The following is a 25,006-nucleotide window of genomic DNA, read 5'->3' on the forward strand; positions in this document are numbered from 1 at the left end:
TATTTTATTATTTGGTTTGTTTTCCACAGCCATTCCTCGTCTTCAGTGTCACAGGATTGTGTAACCATTTTTTTTTTGGACAATTATCCACAGTGGACAATCACCCAAACAAACATTTATTTATTTATTTTATGTATTCATGTATTTATTTATTTTTATTTTTTATTCATTCATTCATTATCTATTAGCCTAAATCTGTTTAATTAATTGCATTCATTTACTTAGGTCCAATTCTGTGGTTATGTACTCTAAATAATCCAAAACCAAAAGCCAATACAGCGGAGCATTAGAGCTGCAGACAGTTTATTAGGTTCTCATATTTGGTCTCTAAAAATGGCATTGGTGCATTCCTACCTGAAACAATCAACATGTGATGAAATTTAACTGCAGATATCACACTGTTTTTCTGTTTGATGTCTTCTCAGCTGATGTATTATTACATTGAAATTTAGTCATTTTCATTTAATACACTCCTAGATAGATCTGTTGATGTTGTGAAATCTTTTGAAGTTATTTTTAAGTACATAAACCAGGGAGAGAAAGATCGCTGAGCAGCAGTTATCTGAAGTGTGTGCCCTTGAAGATTAAAGTTGATTTTAAGATTGGATTAGGCATGCTGCAGATTTTTACCTTCATTCCATGGCATTTTAACATTCCTAGTGTTCTCATTGTCAAAATAAATGTAAGCCGTTAAAGCCGCTTTGAAATTCTGTAGGGGATCAAATTCAGTTGCGTGATTCATGGAGTTTTTCAGAATCTTAACTGTGATGTTTTATTGGAGTAACGAAGCACCACGTCACTCTTCGTCCTTCAGAATATCCAACTGAATGCCTTCATTCGCTCATACTGTGTGATTCCCTCTACAAAAGACATATACGATTGCTTCTCTGCGGGTTATTAAAGCTGTCCTAATATGAGTGTCTTTAAAAAAAAAGGCTTAGTTTGGCCCCCTAGAGCATCCATCAGCCCACCGTTATTAATTCTGAATGAGTGCAACCAATGGACCATGGACCAATTTAAGAGTAACCTTGCTGAAATTGAAAATCCCTCTGGTTGTGCCCCCTGATAGTATCATTCTAATACAATAAAAGAACAAGAGATTGTGTGTTTGTATGTGTGTGTATATCCATCTGCAGTGCAGAGTATCGCAGTGCTTTCTCAGGGCAAGCCTTGACCCCTCTGATGTATAAGCGTAGATCGTGTTTCTGTTTCTCTGTGCATGAGGAATGACACCAGAACGTCGGGGTTCTGACTCTGATGTGCAAGTGACCCACATATAGAAACTGAAAGCAGTTCCTCCGGTCCAATGAAGAAGACAACTGTCCCTGCAAGCAACAGCTTTGGCTTTTCCAGTCTGAGTAGATAGCGTCTGCACAGACTGTCATGTGGCAACAATGCCACCTGGTGGCTATATTTGCATTTGTCTTTACATTCAGAGATATTTGCTGTTAACATTTATCAATGGTCATTTGAAGCACCTTTATTGTTAAAATGAGGACAGGTTGAGGACTTTGGAAATCCAGTCCTAAATCAGGCATAGTTTTTTTTTTTTGTAGGTGTAGGTGGCATTAGGACATTTTTTCATCTTATCATCTTGTCAGAATGTCTGCTCAAGTTGAGGGCTTATTATTGTGTCAGAGTTATTGATGAATTGTAGCGCTCTTATTGTGGTCATGTTTGGGGGCGAAGGAGGGAACTTGTCAAACGCTAGTTGCACAGCTTCAAGTGGCCAATCAAAAAAATAAATAAATAAAGAGGAATTCAGAGAAAAGTCACCTTCATCACGACAGCTTTGATGTCCTAAAAGTCCTTTTTGAAAATTCAACTGTGAATTTTTAGATGTTTACATGCTTGTTCCAGCAATGGCATAAACTAGTCAGCCGTTACAGCAAACAGTAACGGTGAAATACAACACAGGCAGGCCTACATTTTCTAGTCAGGCATGCAAATACAGCCATGCAGACAAACATATTGTTAAGTGAGTCATCAGTTGTGCTTATATTAATAACATAATCTGATCTTGATAACCGGATCAGTTTCTTTGCTGCTCCTATTGGTATGCAGTCTGATATAATTAGAGTAAACACAAATCATTAGAGCCAGTCGAAAATCACACCAAACCTCTCTCATAGTTTATTGGAATGCTGTCGTGAGCTGACACTGAGAGGCTTCAGTTAACACAAGGGAGACTAATCCTCTCTATTACAGAGAGAAGAACTAAAACCAGACAGCTGAGCACAGAAAGATAAAGAAAGAGACCGAAATAGAGAGCAAGAAAATAAGTTATATATATATATATATTATATACTGTGAGAGACATGCACACAAGCTATTCCAGGCCCCCTTTCGTGTAAGTTTTCTGTCACCATGACAGTATTATAATAGTATCAGCAGTAATATGGCCCAGTGAGGTTATATTGAGAATAGAAGAGGGCCAAGCACTGAACCCTGAGGTACCTCGGTTATGTGATGTGATTTAGACACCCCTTGGAAAATAAAATACATATTATGTTAATGTTGAATAAAATATTCAATAAAATTAATCAATGTTGTTGCTCCCATATTCAAAATATTTTAACTAAAATGTAAATATAATGTACAAGTGACAAGTTCATAACTCTGGACTTTGCATTAATTTAGAAAATCAATATTGTTTCAGTATTTTATTATTGGCCCAGTTAAAAAGTGATATACCCTCATACTTATATAATGTACTTTGTCCTAAAAAAGGTTGAAGACACAGGAGCTAGAATAATCAGAAGTAAAGATCTGCTAAAACCACAAAATGTTTCTGTGAGAAGTCTCCAGTATAGCTTTTATGTTACTCATCATTTCCTTATATTGAGATACTGGTATTGACAGGAAATCAGATCAGCAGCTCAAAAAAAAAAAAAAATCTCCTTTACATATTTCTTCTCCTTTCCTTATTGACATTCTGGTATCAACAGATACAATCTTATAATTCTGTTACAAAACCATATCCAGACAGAGAAGCAAAGGGCAGCCATTTGCTGAAGGACAGGTCAACAGACTCATTTATCGACCGGCCCCATGGCCCCAAACAAACACAGATTTGTCATTTCACCCCATGGAGCTGCAGTTACTCCGTGTAATCAGAAACCATCTACTACAGTGTTGTGGGCTTTCACCCTATCTTCTAGCTCAATATACAGTTACGCTTATATTATTTCCTTGGCTTGAAGTGGATATGTCTCTACCTTACACCAGCCAATACAGCCGTCACAAGGTGTACTGTAATTACACCCCTCTGTGTGCTATCTAAACAGTCACTGTAGTAGATGGGCTATGTTACACTGGTTATTTATCTATTTTTACTGTGTTAAATATATAGCCAACACAATCTTTCATGTCAATTTATTTATTTATGTATGTTTATTGTGTTTGGCTTCCAACAATTTTCAAGCTATATTTTCATTTGTATTCTGCAGATAAACAAAAGACATACAGGTTTGAAACAACATGAATGTGTGTGTATGATGACCATTTTAATTTATGGTTGAACTATCACTTTCAGTCTTAACTTGGAAAGCTTCAAAAATTGGATTCATTTACTGGCTGAGAAAAAGTACAGAATCATACATGTTTGTTCTTTATTTATGTCATCATAGCATTTATTTTCATTGTCTTAAAACATTCCATTTATTTCCAGTTATAAATCAGATTTTGATCCCAGTGGTCTAAGAATTTGGGACCCTGTGGGATTTCCCTCTATTTCTATCCATCACTATTTTATTCTCTCTTTCTTTTCAGGACATGGACTCTATGTGGTACTCCTGAGTATTTGGCTCCAGAAGTGATCCAAAGTAAAGGTCACGGGCGAGCCGTGGACTGGTGGGCTTTGGGTGTTCTCATCTTTGAAATGCTTGCAGGGTAAGACAGCACTATGATCACCTTCTAAACATTTTACACCAGGGATTTCAAACAGGAATCTATGTAGTCCTGGTAGTTTGTAATTTACTTCAGGGACTGCACAGAGATTTATAAAGCCGACCTGAATGAGATTTTATGACGTATTTTAATAATGATATAATGGAAAATTTGCTAATGACCTGATAAGCATTGTATATTGTAATAATGTTATTACAAAGTTTTACCAATAATATCTATATTTGATTACACTTTATTTCAAGGTGTCCGTGTCACAGTGTAATTATTCATTTAAAGGGTTCGTTTACTCAAAAATGAAAATTCTGTCATTAATTACTCACCCAAATCTGTAAGACCTGCGTTCATCTTCAGAACATAAATTAAGATATTTTTGATGGAATCTGAGAGCTCTCTGACCCTCCACAGACAGCAATGATATTACCACGATTACCAATGCACATAGCAAGGACATCGGTAAAACAGTCCATGTGACATCAGGGGTTCAACTGTAATTTTCCAAAGCTACGAGAATACTTTTTGTGCGCAAAGAAAACAAAAATAACATAATTTATTCAGCAGTTCTTCTCCCCGAGTGACCGTCTTCCGCCATTTTGAAGAGTTCCCCAGAACGTAATCAATGTAATGAGCGTTGTTTACGTTCAGCATATGCGCACTTGTTTACATTCAGCATGCGCGCGCTGTCTACTGAACATAAATAACGCCCATTACATTGGGTACTTTCCAAAATGGCGGAAGACGGTAACTCAGGGAGAAGAACTGCTGAATAAATTATGTTATAATTGTTTTCTTTGCGCACAAAAGGTATTCTCGTAGCTTTGGAAAATTACGGTTGAACCCCTGATTTGACATGGACTGTTTTACCAATGTCCTTGCTATGTTTCTGTGCGTTGATCGTGGTAATATCATTGCTCTCTATGGAGGGTCAGAGAGCTCTCAGATTCCATCAAAAATATCCCTGTTGGTGTTCCAAAGATGAACGAAGGTCTTACGGGTTTGGAATGACATGAGGGTGAGTAATTAATGACAGAATTTTCATTTTTGGGTGAACTATCCCTTTAAGTACTGAGTAATATTACTTTACATGTACTTACTATATAGTTAGGGTTAGTATTAGGGTTTGGTTTAGGGTTACATGCATGCAGTTATGCATAATTTATTGTTATTAAAACAGTAAGCACATGTAACATGTAACAAGAACACCTTAAAATAAAGTGTCACCCTATATTTTTATTATTGGAAGTTACTGGGTTTATTAAAAGTTGAAAAACCCCTGACTAACAGCAAAACAACTCAGTAAATCATCCTTTAAAAAGTAATCACGTGTGTGACTTTCACGTGTTTGTGAGGAAAAAAAAGTAACTTCAAATCCTATTTTGTGACAATTATTTTCCATGTATAATTGAACTGCCCTTAAGCTAATGGCTACTTGACGAAAACCAGTCATGAATAAATTCATGATGAAAAATAACACTTGCTATTTCATCCTGTATGGCTCATACTGTATTTGTACTGGCTTGTGGTCAGGAAAAAAATCAGCTATTGTCAAAGATGCACCACTAGAGAGCAGCAGTGGAATATTAGACACTGAGTTCTGCCAAAGGCACAAACCTCTATGTGCATGTCTCAAAGCAGATGGCCTCTTTCAGTGCTGCCTTGATATTTATCCTTATTATGATATTTATCCTTATTTGCCTAGACGTTTATCCCTGCAGCCTACATTTAGTGTCCACAAACTGGCATATTTAATATGCACAAAGATAATCTGCTCATATTTACAGTATCTCTGGGGGCGGATGCATTTCTTGGAATATATCTTGTTTACAAAAAGATTACATCCAGATTAAATTCTTATTACCAACACGTGGGCATAAATGTGTGGTAGAACAGCATGCATAAATTTTGGACAAATATACATGATATTTTTATTTCTTCTGGCAAAATATCTGTCTTGCAAAAGTAAATGTGTTCATTTTGTCACATGGACTCCAAAGCCGGTGTGAAACTAAGCTTCTTGCCTCCTGGTATAACTTTGGATGCTGTAGTGTATATCCCGTCCAAACTGCTCTGTTCTCCCACATCTAAATCTGCCCTAGAGCTTTCACAGGCTCTTGTGTGGAGGAAAAAGTGACCCACCCTCTTCATTCATCCCAGACTTCTTGTGAAGTGTTGGCACCTGCATGTGAGTGAGAGAAAATGACCTGGTCCCTTATTTTTTCAAGAGACAGGCACATGGACAGGCACAGCTTGCCCAGACATAAAAAAGCTCCCTTCTGTCATCTCTGAAACTGTGAGTGTGCTTGTCAGTGTATATCAAAGGTCGTTTGAGACTCCTCCATGGAAAATGTAGCAAGAGTTGAAATGCCTGCTTTTGGATTGAGCCATTAAAAGGGTCACAACCTCAACGCAGTGACCACATATGTGGATGTGAGCAAATGTCTAGTTGGTGCTATTCTATTTCAGACCTTACAACATGTAGGTGCAAAATTTGTGAAAATGTCAAAAACTTAAGTTACAAATGCATTCAAAAAATGGTTCACAAACAAAGTATTTTAGATCGATACAGGGTTAGAAGCTTCAGATGTCTGGAGAGTGAGAAAGATACAGAGGTTGCATTTATGCATATGTGAGAGAAACTCACACTCAAATCATGGGGGGGGGTCCATAGGAAATGACATGTACTGCTTCCGGAAACTCTAGTCTCCCTCTGGGCTCTCTAGAGAGATCACCTCCTTGATTAGCTTCAGAGTTCATGTAAATTTGACGTACATTTTCGTCCATTTGTTTTTTTTTTTTTTTTTTTTTTTTATTTTTTTTTAATTTTTTTTTTTATTGTCAGTTCAATGATCAGAAGTACACAGATACAGTGTCAGACATACAAAATAAGAACAAAGCAAAATACAATGGAAAGGCAGAAGGGGAAAAAAAAACAAGTACAGGGAATCACAAATTAGAGAGTCAAGGAAGGTTCTTTATATAATGCCAAAGAGGTGACCATATCTGCCAAAAGTCATCAGATTTTCGGTGCACGTCATATGTAAGTTTCTCAAGCGGGAGTAATATAGATATTTTAGACATCCACATTTTGAAAGAAGGAACCTGAGGGAGATGACCATAATAGTAGTATGCATTTCTTTGCCAGATACACCAAAATTAAGAACATATGTTTCACATGAGAATCAAACACTGTCTCAACTCCAACAGATAACATGTACAATTCCAAGGAGAAACAAAACTGTAACCCAAAGAGTTCTTGTAAAAAGTTATGTATTTTGTTCCAAAAAGGGATGATTCTGCTACAGTACCAAAAACAGTGAAGAAATGTTCCCTTATGTTTTTTGCAATTAAAACATAGGCCAGTCGAATTTCTATATATTTTCTTTAAACGTAATGGTGTGAGATAAATTCTATTGATGAATTTGTAGTTAAGTTCGTGAACTCCCAATGAATTACATTTAAAGTATAAGTTGTTAATTAGGGCGATCCAATCTTCATTGTTAATTTCATGACCTAAGTCCTTTTCCCAAACGTTCTTCAAACTATCTAATGAGGAAGTACATGTATCAGAAAGGGCATCATATATCACTGAGATTATTCCCTTGGAAAAATTGTTTGTCACAATTTGTTCAATGGCAGTAAGTTTGAGTCTTAGTTTACAATTATCTGATAAAGGTTTTATAAAGTGACGCAACTGGAGATATTTGAAAAAGTTTGCTTGTGGTATATTATATTGACATGAAAGTTGTTGGAAAGATTTTAATGTATTCTCTAAAAAAAGACAAGATATAGTTGAGATCCCTAATTTAAAACCAGTCTGAAAGACCTATATTATGTAATGAAATAGGAAAATCTGGATTATAGGCAATAGGGGAAAGCAAAGAAAGGTTGGCTGGAATTTTAAGATATGTTCTGACATCTCTCCATACCAAAAGAGTGTTTAGAATAATAGGGTTTGTTGAAATGTTTTTGATTTTTCTAAAATTTTTAATGAAAGGCAGAAATTTTATTGGAAAGGGGGCACAGACCGTTGCTTCTATATTAACCCACATGGACTCAGTCCGTTCATTATACCAACTGACCATATGTTTCACTTGTGCTGACCAATAATAAAATTGTAAATTTGGTAAAGCGATGCCTCCCTTCTCTTTTGGTTTTGTCAACTTATTAAAATTAATACGAGGCATTTTATTGTTCCAAATGAATTTAGATAAGTGTTTGTTAATGTCTTTGAAAAAAAGGATTAGCTAAGTAACAGGGGAGGGACTTAAATAAATATTAAAAACTTTGGGAGAATATTCATTCTAATTACATTTATTCTGCCTAAGAAGGATATAGGGAGAGAATGCCAAGTAATAAGATCTTTTTTAATTCTGCCAACAAGAGGCGTATAGTTTATATTAAATAAATCATCCAATTTTGGCGAAATGAAAATACCTAGGTATTTAAAACCAGATGTTGTTATTTTGAAAGGTGAAAGAGGCAAAAGGTCAGAGATATTAGAAATATTAATAGGGAGCGCCACGGATTTGGTAAGATTAATCTTGTATCCAGATAACATGCTGTAATCTGAAATACATTTTAATAATGCAGGGATTGATTTTACAGGTTCTGAAGAATACAGCAATACATCGTCTGCATACAGGGATATGCGATGTTCATCATTTCCCACTTTTATTCCAAAAAAGTTTTGGCACTGTCTAACAAATTCAGCAAGAGGTTCAATTATGAGGGCAAAGAGCAGGGGTGAAAGGGGACAGCCCTGCCTCGTACCTCTTTGAATATCAAAAGGTTTTGAAATCAAACCATTTGTAGTCACTGTAGCTTGGGGATTAGAGTAAAGTAATTTTATTAATTTGATCAATTTTGAGCCCAAATTGAATTTCTTAAGGGTGGCAAATAGAAATTTCCATTCCACCCTGTCAAACGCTTTTTTCTGCGTCCAGGGAAATAATAAGGGCGGGGAGTTTATGTTCTTGAGTTACATTTATCAAATTTAGGAGCCGACGTATGTTATCTGTACCAAAGCGTGCTTTTATGAATCCCGTCTGGTCTGGTTTAATAATATGTGGTAAAAACAGTTTCAAGTCTACGAGCAAGAATTTTAGCAAGAATTTTGTAATCTGTATTCAGAAGACTTATTGGCCGATAGGAAGCACACTCCTGGGGATCTTTGTCTTTTTTGGGTATTAAACAAATTGATGCTGTTCTCCATGATTCAGGGGCTACTCCATTATCTAATAAATTTTGAAGGGCAGGCATTAGAATATGAGAAATTTCTGGCCAAAATGACTTATAAAACTCGCAGGGAAAACCGTCCGGACCTGGAGATTTGTTAGAAGGCATGGATTGAATAGCATTAAAGACTTCTTCTGGTGACAAAGGCGAATCTAAAAATATCTTGTCTTCTTCAGAGATGGCTGTAAGTGGAAGTTTATCTAAAAATTCAATGATATCCGATTGTTCAGCAGTGATTTGAGATTTATATAGTTCTTTATAAAAAATTTTAAAAAGGTTATTAATCAAATCAAGATTATACGTGACCGAGCCATCTGGAGTTTTTAATGATGATTTAATTGTTCTCTCATTTAATTTTTTTTTTATCTGATGTGCCAATAATTTATCTGATTTGTTTGCATATTCATAGTATTTTTGTTTGGAGAAAAAGAGTAGTTTTTTAATGTGATTTGTGTGATCCAAATTAAGTTCAGCTCTAGCTTGACATAATTGGGCCCAATTTGTTTGGTTAGGGGCTTTACTATGTAAACATTCCAATCTTTTTACTTCTCGTTCTAATTCTTGCCTTTTGTTTGACCAAGCCTTTTTGCGTGCTGAGGAGTATGATATAATATGTCCCCGAATTGTGGCTTTAGCAGCGTCCCAAATAGTTGCTGAAGAGACTGGTGAATTTCTATTATCTGACCAATAATTCTTAAAACCCTTCTCGGACTAAGTCACAAAATGCTGAATCATTTAGCATGGAAGAGTTGAATCTCCAGATCCTGGTGGCCCTACGGTTGTTTATAATCATGTCTAACTGAACTGGGGCATGATCAGACAGAACAATTGAACCAATTTCACTGGAGGATATAGTATGGAGGCAATGAGCTGGGGTAAAGATATAATCTATTCTAGAATAAGAGCAATGAGGATTAGAATAAAATGTATACTCCTTGCTACCCTTATTAAATTCCCTCCAAGCATCAACGATACCGGCCTCGTTACAGAGTTTTTTTAAGAACAAGAGAGGATCTAGGATTAGTAAATGTATCAGAAGGGGATTTGTCCATATTTTGGTCCATGACACAGTTAAAATCTCCGGCACAGACCCCCATACCTTTACAGTATTGACTAAACAGAAGAATTACTTTAGATATAAATTTAGGGGAGTCTTCGTTTGGAGCGTATATATTAATTATGGTAAAAGGTTCCCCATAAACTGTACCAGTAATTAAGATATATCTTCCATCCGGGTCACTAATTTGATCCTCTAAAACAAAAGGAAAGTGTTTATGAATTAAAATAACAGTACCTCTTTTCCTTGTGTTTGCTTTACAAGTTGAGAAAAATAATTGCCCTACCCAATCTCGCTTTAGTTTCAAGTGCTCAGAGTCAGACAGGTGTGTCTCTTGAAGCATAGCTATGTTAGCTCTCTGTTTTTTAAGGTGAGTTAGGATTTTTTTTTCCTTTTGATCACATTGCCTAACCCTTTAACGTTCCATGTAATAAGCCTAACCGAATTGTCCATTGTCATCAGTTACAGAAAAATGGAAACGAAAGAGAATTCGATTTAAGACTGAGGCATGTCTGACAAAGTAGCAAAACTGACACAAATATTTTTTGCATTTTAACAACGAAAACATGATATAATGAAAAAAACAACCCTCCCACCCCCCCTCCCTCAGTCTCGTCCCCAAACGACGAGCCAACCCTAGAGAGAAACTCAGGTTACTGTACCCGATTGGTATTACCCCTAAAGTCAAGACAACCCATACCAAATGGTAGTACAGAATTATACCCATAGGGAGGCACACCTTTGTAACCAGCCAGTCCCCCTTTTTGGTCAAACATCCGAGGTTGATACACTACCGTAGCCACAACAAAATAATCAGTAAAAATGATGCTAATATATTAACTTAAAATAGCCGGCCATATATCTAACAAAAGTAAAATAAATAAATTGGAAGTAGATTTACCTCTATAATATGGCCACAACAGGATAATCCGTAGTAAGGATATTATAATATAAAAATAATTTACGTGTAAGAAAAAGACAACCTAAGATAACCGGCCATGTATTTGAAAGTAAATTTACCTCAGAATTTTCTGTAAAGTTAACAGTGTAAGGCCCTCAAAGTTTTAAGAATAACTTGTGATGCACTCATGTCCCTTATGTCCTTTATAGTTACTTATCTTTCAGAGTCTTTAAAAACTCTGTGGCAGCCGCTGGGGTGGAAAAGACGTGCATCTCCGTTTCGTGAAGGCATCTGATTTTTGCAGGGTAAACGAAGCCTCTAAACATGTTACGGCCAGAAAGTATTTTCCTGACATCATCGAACTCTCGGCGTTTCTTCAGCACCTCAGCGGACACGTCCTGGAAGAAGCGCAGTTGACTCCCGTCGTGACTGATGCTGCGTTTTCTCCGCGCTGCCTGCAGGATGAATTCCTTATCCGTGTATCGTAGAAAACGGACCAGGACGCTTCGCGGGGGGCGGTTTGCTCCCGGGACCGGGCCGAGAGATCTGTGAGCTCTCTCGATCTCGAAACGTGAATCGGGTGCAAGGTCCAGCCACTCCGGGAGCCTCTTCGAAAGGAACTGTGCCATGGGTTCAGAGCTTTCAGTTTTCTCAGGGAGACCGACGATTCTCAGGTTTTTACGTCTGCTTCGATTCTCCAGGTCATCTACTTTAGCTCTTAGTGATGTCAGTTCTTTGTCCAGAGATGCAATTTTACTATCACGAGCCGGCATGCTATCTTCGACATCGGAGATTCTGCGCTCAGCCTCAGTTAAACGCGTTTCGTTCGAGTCCACTCTACCAGACAAATTGGAAATCGTTTCTTGAATTGAAGTAACCGAGGTAGAAATATTGTCCAAACGGTTATCGATCGCACTTAGTCTACCTTCGATATTGGCCAAACTGGATCCCAACGAGCGAATTTCCGTCAGCATAATGTCGCCCTGATCAGACGAGGTCTCCTGCTCCGCCTCAGCGTGCTTTTTCTTTGTATTTCTGGATGAACGGGAATTAAATAGTGGAAACTCCCGTGTTTCTTTACTCTCGGACATTGTTTAATGTTTTTAGGACTAGATACGTCGAATATTGACCAAATGAAACATAGAAAACTTTAAAAAGAAAGGGAACTGGCACGGAGCTAACAAACTAAGCCGCCATCTTACTCGAGGCCGCTCCCTCCCCCCCGTCCATTTGTTTTAATGTAACTGGCAACTCAGTAAACCAAGTTTTGCATTATTTGCTTAAGATTTGCTTTTCTGGCCATGCACCATATTGATTCACCTTAAAATCAACACTTTTTTCATTAAAGGAAATCAGATTTTATGGGAGAGGGGTGGGATATCACATTGAATTGATCAAAACTGACAAAAAAAAAGTCAGTTGTCTATTCATAAAAAAGCATTAATCCAAAAACTGCATGAGTATAAGATACTTTCAAAAAATATTACAAAATCTCTTACCAACCTCAAACTTATGAACAGTAGAGTGGAGTGGATATATTGTAAAAGGTTGAAACACCCCTGTTAAAACAGCAGGTTTTTATAATTAAACTCCTCCAGTTATTTAAATGATGCTGATTAATCCTGACAAAAAAAAAAGCCATTGCCTGCAAAGATCTTACAAATGATGTGTGGAATCTTGTTAAGAGGAAGTATGTACAAATCAGGAGAGGGGTACAAAGTATTTCCAAAACAATAAATTGGCCATGGAAAACCTTGATGGCCATCAGTAATAAGTGGAGATACTAAGGAACCATAACTGCAATCAAGGTGTGTGTGTCTGTGCCTTTGTCTGTGTGTGTGTGTGTGTGTGTGTGTGTGTGTGTTTATTTTTCCATTTTTTTATATATATATATATATATATATATATGTGTATATATATATATATGTGTATATATATATATATGTCCTGCATGTACATCTACTATATATCATCTTCTGACCCATATACAAACTTCTTAATAAGGATTTTGATTACATTTTTAGGAACTTTACAGGCAACAAGCACATTTACTAAAAGCAGAGTGCCCTTGAGTTCAAAAACAGTGTAACAGAATGCAAGGGTCTCAAGTCAAAACACATTTTTCAGAGTGTCTTAAAAATACTAGAGTCATGGCATGAGGTACTGAAAAAGAGCAAGACACAATGCATAAATAAATGTTATTCTGCATGTGTACATAGATTTGAAAATATCATATCTGGAATTCAATAATGTATCCTGTGTGAAACTGACAGATTAACTGTTCAGGCCAGTAGTAGGCCTATTCGATGATAAAGAAATAAAACAAACAACATATTGATTCTACACACAACTTGTCTGCAACAATAATGTCTTTCTTAGCAAATACCAATAAATTGATGGATAATTGATTGACTAGTATAAATTAATTTGATTAATTAATCAGCGATCTTTTAATCAGTTTACAGTCTTGGTTATAATACAACACTTACTTCAAGAGTTAAAGAGCACACTTTTTTATCTTTTTCTCAGTGGAATATTGGCGACACCTGTGCTGTTATGTAAAAGTTTCAGTTTCATAATCCCCCCTTTTTTACCCTGTCACCGGCCACTGCTTACAGTAACACTATAGAGACTAATATGTCTCTTCTGCTCACTTTCTCCTTCTCTCCATCTCTTTTTTCCATCACCCACAAGAAGGAATAGCTGCTCTCCTGGCCTCTCTCTCTGTTTATGGTTTCCACACTCAGTCAGTACTGTCAGTCCTGGTCAATCCATTATGTGGAACCACCTTTTTTACTTCTTTCAGAAGGCTGCAGCCTTAATGTCATTCCAAACCTTTCTTTTTTCAGTCAAACACAAAAGTAGTTGTTTATAATGTTCTTTTCCATTCAGTGAAAGTTTATGCTGACAAGACACTCTCAGGCTCCATAAAAAAAAAATCAATCAGTCATAACAGTATATGTATATGACTGAAATATGTGTATGGCTTTTATTTGTCAAGAGTTAATGATTCATGGTAATGGTCTAGAATTAAATTAAGTATTAAATCTAAAAGGAATAGCTTACCCAAAAATGAAAATTTGCAGAAAATGTACTCACCAACAGGCCATCCAAAGAGTAGATGAACTTGTTTACTGTGGTCATTATGGATAATACTCTTTTAAGCCGTCTCACATTTGTCCTCCCTGTTGTGCAACTCTGTGGTAATGGCCTGCTCAGTCAATCACTGCACTCTATATTTTGCTGCTGATGTACGTCTCGTCATCTCATCCTCACTGTTGACACTTGAGTTCCGTCATTGTCAGTGATCTTTTTCCCCTTTATGAGACTTCAGGTGGTCGCCTAGTAACAGGCTCATTAGCATGTCTCACCTCATCTATCGCTCATATTCAGCGGCTCTTTTCAGTGCCGGCTGGATGCAGGCATTAAACACAAGCTCATTGAGACTGCAATGATGTTTGATGGCATTTTGGTCGCGGCTGGAAGTCTGTAATGGAGGAGTAATGGATTACACCGTATGAACTGGAGAATCACTCTACCAGACATTAGAGAACATGCATCACATGGACAAAAAGCATTATACTGAGACACAGTAAATAGTTGTCCTTTAGAGGCCTAAATGGCACCTTCATCCCTTGCTGTCCTCCTCCAGTGGCGCAGACCAGAGATGCATCTGTGAAATGTACACCTGAAAGTGATGATAAGTACAAAAGAATGATCTGTTGTTATTGAATTATTATGAGTCCGTATTAAATTTGTATTTACGTATATTGAGTCAAATATTGATATATGTATAATTGCAGAGGTTTTTATTGGACTAAACTAACAGGACTAAAGACTAAGCCAAAAATAAATTCTGTGCTTTAGTTTTTGGCATTTCAGCAGAACTTTATTGAATTCAGATAAAGACAGAGGACACACTAGTAAAAGTCTTTAAGGATTTTCCTGCTTAGTGTCATTCTGACACATTAATTGGTCTTTTTTTTATTTAATTTTTTATTTATTTTTTTTCTTAGGCATCCACCATTTTTTGATGATAATCCCTTTGGCATCTACCAGAAGATCCTGTCCGGAAAGCTGGAGTTTCCACGGCATCTGGATTTCTATGTAAAGTGAGTTTGATAAAGAAAACACAACCGAATAACACATGCCATATTTATAGCATACATAAAACACAATGTCTAGTGAAATCATGTCAGCATCAACATGAAATATTGTTTGATCTCAAACCTGTGTGTGTGGGGGGAAAAGCACAAGTCTGTTTATTGCTAGCTAAAAGTAATAAAAGTAATTGTTTTTTAATTGAAATTTAATTGGTGGGAAAAACAAGACATTTAAAGTTTTGTTTTTAGATTTTAAAAATATTAGGTGAAAAACTATATGACTAAAACTTGAAAAGTGTAAATGAAAATTAGAAATGTTACTTGAAATACTGAAATAATATGTTGAAGTGCTAAAATTGCTCAAATTGAAATAATAATAAACTAAATTGAAATATTTAAGAAGATTTAATAAAAATGACAAAAGCATATAACACTTACTTTAACTGAAAATATAACATAAAATAAAAGATCATTCAAATTATTAATAAATAGTATTATATTATGTAAATAATTCTAACATTACACTGTTAAAAACAAAATACAGTAAATTTAGGCTACTTTTTATCATTTTTATCATCCCTCCTACAAAAATACATTAAACATATAGAAATATATGTCCATGAACATCAGTAATGACTATTTTAATGCCTCCGCAACTTATGATAAGCATCTTATCATCAACACAGTAAAAACATTTGTTAATTTGGTACTCCACACGTTATATAGACAAAATTTTACAGACATTTTTATTTTCAGTAATAACAGGGTAAATAACTTGCTGCATCTCTATAATCAGAAAGGGGTCTTTGACATGAAAAAAGTTGAAAACCCCAGTTTTAGAGAGTTTATAGTTAGAAGACAGATGCTCTCATAGTTATACCTGCATTTACATGTGCACGCATTTACAAACTAACTCATGTCCTTTAATGAACTCCTCTTAACATGTTAGCTAAGCACATCTATTTACTCTACACTATTACTCATGGTCCTTTTGAACCAAAGAAGCTCAGGATTCAGCAAACGACCCACTGTCCCCTCTTGATGTTCAAAAAGTAATCCTGTAGTTTATCCCTCTTAATAAAACACAACAATATCCTCTCTTAGTTTTAACATCTAAAAAGCCATTCCAGCTGTACAGACACATACACAAAATGACATCACAGCTGCATTTCCTAATATGGCTTTTGTCCACTAGGGGCTAAACTGGTGTTCGCTGCTTCAAACGGTCTGAACTCCAGAGACTAAGAAAGTTATCGGAAATAGAGACAGACAGTCACCTCAGGCAAAGTGAATCTGTGTTTCCTTTCGACTGGCATGTTTACTCTAGTTACAATTATGAAAGCAGCCAAATCTACGACTTATGTCAGTAGGGATTTAACAAGCTTGATAAGATAATGGTATCCTGAAGTCAAACAGACATGATCATTGGAGAATGAATAACATCTGCAAGGGAGGCTAGAGTGAATGGTAAGGTCATCTGTAGCACGATCGCTCCAGGCGTCTCTCGTGTTAGGTTGAGTGAGAACATCAACGGCACAGCAGTAAACATGCTAATGCGCACGTGTTCGCAGCTTGAATCTGTTGGGTAACGTATACAGATTGATTTTAAAACCTAATACATAAGGGTTATGTGAAAAGCATAATGCAGGTAGATTTTTATGTGTGTAGAAATAGTTTTTATGTTAATAAGCTGCACTATGTATAATCGGTTACACTTTATTTTAGTGTTGTCAAATGATTAATCGTGATTAACATTTACTAATACATTATTAAAATCAGAAATTGTATCTATTAGTATTATTTAATGGACACAACCTAACATGAACTAAAAAAAAAACAGTTGTAGCAGTTGAATGGTTATTAAAGTGGTCATATGAAGCAATTTCAAGTTTTCCTTTCTCTTTGGAGTGTTACAAGCTGTTTGTGAATAGATAAGATCCCTAAAGTTGCAAAGACTAAAGTATCAAACCCAAAGAGAGATTCTTTATAAAAGTTAAGACTCGTCCACGCCCTCCTAAAACGCCTCATTTAAACACGCCCCCACATGTCTACATCACGATGTGGAAAGATTTGCATAACGGCGAATAAATGTTCACGCAAAGAAAGAAGGCATAACTTTTATTCTCGCTGTTGCTGCCGGCGCCATGTTGTGGAGACGCTGTTTTGTTGTGAATGCGAAAATACTTTGTTTGGCTTTCCAAAAGAGGACACAACTAGAAATCAGTGGTTAAGTTGTATTTACAACACTGTTCCAGAACAGTTCAACCCAAATATTCAGATGTGTGCAACACATTTTATGGAGGACTGTTTCCTGACCCTGAGAGAGAAGACTACAATGCCGGCTGTTCTTACTCACAGTCTGTAAGTACATTTACATATGTAAAGGATTTGCCACTGATGAGTGAAGAGTACTCGGTGTAGAGTAGGGCTTGTTGTTTGTCGTTTCTCCGATCACAAATGCAGACATGGTTTTATGTTTACGTGGCGCGATGCAATGCAACGCGTAAAAACTCCCCACTGGATGCAGCAAATGTCTCATTTGTAATGGGTTTTATTGTTTTTGTCTTTTCGCACTGGTGTTCTGACCGGGACACGCATCACAGTATAGCAAATGTCTCGTTTGTAATGGGTTTTATTGTTTTTGTCTTTTCGCACTGGTGTTCTGACCGGGACACGCATCACAGTATAGTGAGGGGCATAACATTTCCGTCACACGCTTGAAACATTCGGCCAATCACAAAGCACTGGATATCTGGCCAATCAGAGCACAGCTCGCTTTTCAGTCCGATGAGCTTTGTAAAAAATGACGCGTTTCAGAAAGGCGGGACATAGAGGAGCGGGACATAAAGATGTGTTTTTTGAACCTTAAACCACATAAACACGTTTCATTACACCAAATAAACAAAATAATGTTCTTTTTAGCAACATCACATGACCCCTTTAACAATTATTATTATTTATATCAACCATATTATCTAAGATTAATAAATACTGTAACTGTAAAGGTTTTCTTTTTCTCCCTTTTTTGTGTTAATATCATCATCTATCACAAAATTATGGATAGCCATGCATTATAGTGAAGATTTAACCTTTTTATTATTTATTTATTAGCTGTGTTAACTATTTTACTTTTTCAGGACTTGTTTTAACGTATTTGTGTTCTTATTTTAAAGAGCAGATTTCAGATATTGTACATTTAAAATGCTGTGATGCCCAAATTCAATTGCAGCATACAAACAAAAATATTTGTGTAATTTTATTTTATTTTAACGAAGCCATAGAGATTTTTAGTATCAGCCATTTATTGGTTATTAACCATAACATTAAAATAATTATTGATTTATTTTAATCAACCAGAATTTCAATATTGGTGCATCCCTATTCTTAATGCCTGGCTTCATGAAATTGAGTTTCTTAATTTTCATGTTTTTATTAAACTGATTTAATGTCTAAATCAGGTGCGTTTCAGCATAGTGATTCTCATCGTGCCTTTGTTTATCTAGGGACCTAATCAAGAAGTTTCTGGTGATTGATCGGGCAAGAAGACTTGGAAACATGAAGGTAAGCAAGATGCTGGTGACAGATATTTTACATGGTTCTTCTTCTATGGTTGAGCAGGAATCAGCATCTGGGATATTTCCTCTGAGAACGCTATATGGCTTTTTTATAATGGTATCAAATTCAAGGCCATCTATAAATCATCTAACAGAATAAACTCTGTTTCTAGTCCAGCTTTGCATCTTAATAAAGCTGCACGTGGCAAGACCTTGATTGAGTCTTGAAAAATCTTTCCCCCAAAGGCCACAGTTTGCCACATATGTTTCCAATTACGATAAGAAGGCTTCCCATCTGCCTAGAGGGGTTGAGATGAGGCTCTGGAGAAACTCCCTGGACTTTCAGAGAGTGATTCTGACACAAGGCAACTCTCCCACTATACCTCCTTCCAACCTCCATGAGACGAGGTGGATACTGGGGAAAGAACTACAGACAGAGTTCTATAGTAATTCAAACAGTTGTGGTTTAATGGTATTTACCTTTCTAAATTGTCCTTTCAGAGGAAATAATTCAGTAACTGGCGCCAGATGAAGTGGCAGCAGTGCGCTAGGCCTGTCATGCTTAATGTGATGCATATTGTGACGGTGATGTCATGGGAAGTTTGTGAATGGTTGCGTCATTTTCCCATTAGCTCCAGTTAATGCCATTATTATAATCCTCCACACTTGAGGAATGAGCTCTGCTGAAATATGTATCTCGCTGTTCTGTTTGTTTGGGGTTTATTCCTTTTTGTCATCAAATCAAATTCAGAGTAAGAGACAAAGATAGAAAAGCTTTTTCAAAAGAAATGTCACTTTGGGTGGACTTCCCAGGCTAGATGCCTCTGTTGCTAATTTAGCACTTTCTTTCTTTTGCTTTTTCTCCTCTGACTACATGCAATGAGAGTTTAAGACCCGGCAGCCTAGTCACAGCTGTGTTTGCACTGTTTCCACAGCAAGGCCAGGTCCTGCTGGCAGCGCTCATTCACAAGTGCTGATATCTGTTATTCCACTTTAGTGAATGTGTATCTGTCATGGTCCCACAGTGCAATGCATGGCCCAAATTCTGAGGTTTCTAGAAGACCTCAGTAGGTTAGCATAGTTGTCCCAATTTTGTTTCCCCTCTCTAAGAAACTAAAAAGACAGTACACTGGCTGAAAAGACTGTTTGGGGTCAAATGAGAAGGGTCATGTACAAGGTTTAAATCTAAAAGCGCTGATAGATATTTTAGGTTTTTATGGTTTGTCTCCAAATATGAGACATCATTCTACTTTAATGTTCAGTTAGTATCATAATCTTGTTTATTATTTTTGTCGTCTTCCAGAATGGAGCTGATGATGTGAAGAAGCACAGATGGTTTAAGTCAGTAGACTGGGATTCTGTGCCCTGTAAAAAACTCAAGGTAAGCATCATATAGCGCTTTAGAATATGTCCTGTTATTAAATATTCATTTTGTGCCACTATTCATTTTCGTATGATTTTTTGTAAATCATTACTGGCCACATAGCTGTGAAAACACCTTATTAAAAAGTGATCATCTTTTACTTTATTTACTGGCAGAATTATATAGCCAGAATATTTCCCCTGGTTTACTGGACGTATTGCAGTTTCCCAGAAATACTTGGTAGCAGATAGTGGAAAGTAAGGATACATGCCCATTCAGTTTGGGGTCAGTCGATTGAAAACACAGTAAAAACCCCTAGAGTAACAATTCAGTATAAGGACCAATTCTCACTATTATCTAGTTGCTTTTTAGCATGCCTATTATTAACATATTGGCTGTTTATTAGTACTTATAAAGCACATATTCTGCATGAACATATTTTCGGCAGCCATTTCTCCAGTCTTTAGTTTTACATGATTCTTCAGAAATGATTCTAATTTGCTCATTTCTTATTATTATAAATGTTGAGGAGGAAAAACAATATGGAAAAGTAATACATTTAGAAACTGTGATACATTTTTTAAAGATTTTTTTGATGAATATGGTCATGTTTGATGAATTTAATGATTGATTTCTTTACTGACTGCACACTTTTGAATGATAAAGTCTCTTTAATGAGTTTTTCTCATTGCTGTGACAGCCACCCATAGTTCCAAAGGTATCTCACGAAGGTGACACGTCTAACTTTGACACCTATCCAGAGGATGAGTGGAAGAAGGACACACCAGTACCAGCTAAGGATCTGGAAATTTTCAAGAACTTCTGAAAAAAATATTCTTTTTAATGAATAAAAAGACAGGACTGGTAGAAGATAATTATTTAGAGCTGAAGTTTTAACTTAACTGTTCAGGGGATATTAAAAGGTCATAGCTACATTATTATAGGCATGTCTTGCCTGCTTGTCCCTGAGTCCTGCACACTTGAGAAACAGAGACAGACTTCTTCTGATCATCATTATTGTCAACATAATCATGGTCAAACATTTACAGAGGAAACAGTTCATCACTTCAGCATCATCTATTAAGTGTTGAGGAACTTGATTCAACACCCTCTAAATCTCTTATATTATGCAAAATGTATGTTTTTAAAGAGTTTAAATAAGCAATATCAAGGTTCTTTTTGCTGGTCAAAACAATGTCTTCACTTATGCTTAAATATGTATGGTCATGGTTGTGTTATGGCTTTATATCTTAAAAAGCTTGCTGAATTAGAGCTTTAAGCCTGACCAATTTAGTTTTCTGGTTATCTGAACTTGCTGTGTTGATCCTTTCCTCCCACATGGTATTACTGTATAAATTTCATAACAGTTTCACACTGCACTCTCGAGCAGGCGTGTAAACAAAGCAAAAGCGTATATGCGACATTATGCTTTTATACTTGCAGCTTTTTTCCGGCATAACAACATAGCCAGTCTATACAAAAAAATGCATTGACGATGTAAATGAAACCAATGCATTTTAAAATGGTAATTTTTTGAAATAATTAAGACTACAAAATGTGTAGTCTGAAATGTAATTTACATGTAGGCCATGTTTCAATCCAAAATGTCATTAATCTACAGAACCCAAATTTCAAACTATAGCGATGACTTCGATTCAGTCATATTTACTAAATAGAAAGGGCTGCTGTGTGTGTGTGTGTGTGTGTGTGTGTGTGTGTGTGTGTGTGTGTGTGTGTGTGTGTGTGTGTGATAATTCACTCCTGTTTTTTATTTGTACACTGTAACCTTTTGATGTTGTATGTAAACCCATCAGAAGAAAAAAAAGGCTTTGGCAAATTATAAAAGTTATAATTATGAGGGGGAAAGGGTGAAATTATGAGTTAAAAAGCTAGAATTATGAGATAAGTTGTTAAATTTTGTTTCTCATTGTGACTTTATATCTCAGTTTTGACTTTGATGACATAAATTATAACAAAAGTCATGATGGAATTCTGAAATAATTTGTCTTAATTGATTTTTTTTTTTATAAAGTCCCCCCCCCCCCCCCCAATAGTCGCAATTATAATTTTGAAATAAAAAAAGTTGTGATTAAAGTTGTGTAAAGTAAGTGATTATAATTGGAAATTGAGATTAAAAAGTCATGACTGTGTTTCAACTTGTGTCATGACATTTGATCTCATAATATGAGATTTTCGACTTTTGTCATTATTTAAAACTTGTTGTCATTTGTATTTTTATTACTACTTTTATCTCATAATTATATCTCGTTACAGTTTCTTTGTCATAATTTCAACCTTTTATTTCATAATTATGACTTGCTCAAGTAATAATGTAGACACTTTGTCATGATTTTTTTTACCAAAGCTTTCATACATATGAGTCCCAAAATAAATGCACAGGAGTCATCTACAGTGTGAAACTACTGTGCTGCTTTTTAATTATTTTTCTAAGTATACATACATTAGACGGATGTGTTTGACCATTGCGCTGTGTCTAGCTTATTTTTACTTTTGCATCAGCGCTACATTAAAGCAAGTTAAAAAAAAAAACTTGCTTTCCATTCAGCTTGCCTTACTGTCCATTCATCAGTGTTCATCAGTGTTGCGGCCCTGCAGTTAGATACTATTGTGCAGCATCTTAAGTTGACCACAGAAGTGCAGTTTGTGTGAACGGCCCCACATTCCTGCCAGGATGTCAGACTAAGAATAGCAGGTGAAGTAGAGGCAGTAGCACTTGTCTAACCTCACAAACCTGTAGGTAACTAATAAATTAACATTATGAGATGCCTGTTCACATACTTTGGCTGTTGTGCTTGATGTTCTGTATGTGTTTACTAATTGGTTAAGTGCATAAACAATTTAATACCCAGGTGTTTTCTAAAGTTGCCTTTCATAGTTATGGGGGTGAATTTAGCAAACACAGTTTACATTGTCTCGTAATGCTACTTAATATATGTTTGGCATTTAAAAGCCTTGCATAATGGGAAGAGAATTGACTATGGTGTGAAATGCTTTAGAAATGTAGCTACTGTGTGTATGTTCATCAAAACAATTCTTCCTGTTTCTGGACTTCCATAGTTTTTCTTAACTGCTTTTGTCTGAAGCAGTAATATATCATTGTAAAGTGTACTGAATATCATTTCTTGAATTGACTGTTCTTTTTAAATTGCAAATGCAGTTTTATACTAAGGAAACCAACTTGCAGATTTCATATGGACTTGACAGCTGTTACCATCTTGTGGATTATTATTACTTTTTTTATGTTTGTTTGTCATTGTTTCCTGTGTGAATAATTTTGCTGTATTCTATTTTCTTTTTTTACACTTGTTTGAGGGGGAAAAATTGTAATTTATATTGTTTGCAACAGCAAAAGCTAAAATGAAGTTCTATGAACTTAAAAATTGACACAAACCAAGCATAGGATTTTATACTGGTTTTTAATCACACTTTTTTTTTTAGTTTATCGGTACATTCATTTTATTGCCTTCTGAACATTATTGTGTATTTAAGATGGTACAAGTGCAATATTACCTGCAACCGAGCTGTTATAAAAACTTGAGAAATTCTGCAAATTCTATATCCATGAAAATAAACTGAACTTTTCATGTGGTCAAAACTATTTGACTAATAGACCTGCAGTCTGTTATAACTTTTCAGTGTACTCTGACCAAACTTGTTGAAGTCTTATTGAGATGGGTTGGACTCTCAGTTTGATGGCACCAAGCCATACGCTCATTCACACCAGCCTCAGGAACCTTTTAAACTACAAGCTTAGTGGAAATTATTAGACCATTTACTGTAAGAGTCTTAATATAGTCTCATTTTCCTATATACCCACGATTAAGTGCTTGCCGCAGTTTCATATGCTAGTATTTCCCTCAGTTGGTCCCTTTATAGTTTATTTTCCATAAGTATTCATGTTAAATGTATATAAGTAGTTAACAGGACAAATTAGCATCACTCCTTTCCTGCAAAAGCAGATGAATGATCTCATCCATTAAGGTGCCATGATACTGTTGCATTTTTAAGGAGTTATTTCACTCTCTAACCCCTGTGGTTAGACTTCACCCGTAGAGAAATGTTCAAACATAACTTTCTTTCTTCGCTCTGCTCCTTGTAAAATCTGACTACAGTTTAAATATTTTAAAGGTGTTTAGTCCTGTCAGACACCCTGCTGGGACAGACTAATTTTGCTTAATAGCTCCCTTACGGTCTTCAAAATGCCTGTACGATGGATCTGTACGATGCCCCCAACCTGATAGGAAATGGTTTTAATGTATGGTATATGTACCGACCGCACTTTGGCAGCTCTGTGTAATATATTTCTACTTGTGACAGGAAAGCAGAAAAACACATTTCCATTCAACAACAAGATTATGGTGTATTCATCTGTTTGGGTTTGGGTTGCTCAAATCCAACAAATTTGTGATGCATCGCCAATGTTCTCTGAAGCTGTGATGTGAAAAGTTGCAGCTGCTGTTTTAATTCTTGGTACTGTCAACGCAGCTCTTACCTGATGACACTTTTTGGCTGAGTCAGTGGCACTGAATGATGTTCTTTAATCTCTTTTTGTCCTGTAGAAGACCGATTTTGTTCGTTTATTGCATCAGAGTTACTTTATTTATTAGCGATAGAAATTACAGTGTCAGTGCTGCTGTGTTGGAAATAAACCTGATGTGAATTTGCAGCTTGGAGCAAGGAGCCTTAAAGTTGCTGAGTGTGGTGGAGTCTGCTTCTATAAACCCAACAAACCTACCATTACTCCATCGTTCACCTACATGGCTCTCACTTAACCCCTCACCTCCTGGAGCAAACGGGACAAAACGCCCCAAAAAACCTCCATTTAGAAACAAAACCATGGGACGACACCTTGTAATGACTGGTAAT

General features: G+C 36.1%; 1 protein-coding gene across 1 annotated transcript in view; it reads left to right on the forward strand.

Moving 5' to 3' along the window:
* The window catches only part of LOC109090935 (cAMP-dependent protein kinase catalytic subunit PRKX-like), a 49,278-nt gene extending 25,549 nt beyond the window's left edge, over positions 1-23,729 (forward strand). The window contains 5 exon segments of the mRNA XM_042716432.1: positions 3,772-3,891; positions 15,116-15,211; positions 18,706-18,763; positions 20,060-20,137; positions 20,820-23,729. Of these exon segments, the coding sequence (XP_042572366.1) occupies positions 3,772-3,891; positions 15,116-15,211; positions 18,706-18,763; positions 20,060-20,137; positions 20,820-20,945 (478 nt within the window). The 3' untranslated portion in view covers positions 20,946-23,729.
* Positions 23,730-25,006: the final 1,277 nt, after the last annotated feature.

Source organism: Cyprinus carpio, chromosome B1, assembly GCF_018340385.1.
Source record: "Cyprinus carpio isolate SPL01 chromosome B1, ASM1834038v1, whole genome shotgun sequence".
Classification (NCBI taxonomy): Eukaryota; Metazoa; Chordata; class Actinopteri; order Cypriniformes; family Cyprinidae; genus Cyprinus; species Cyprinus carpio.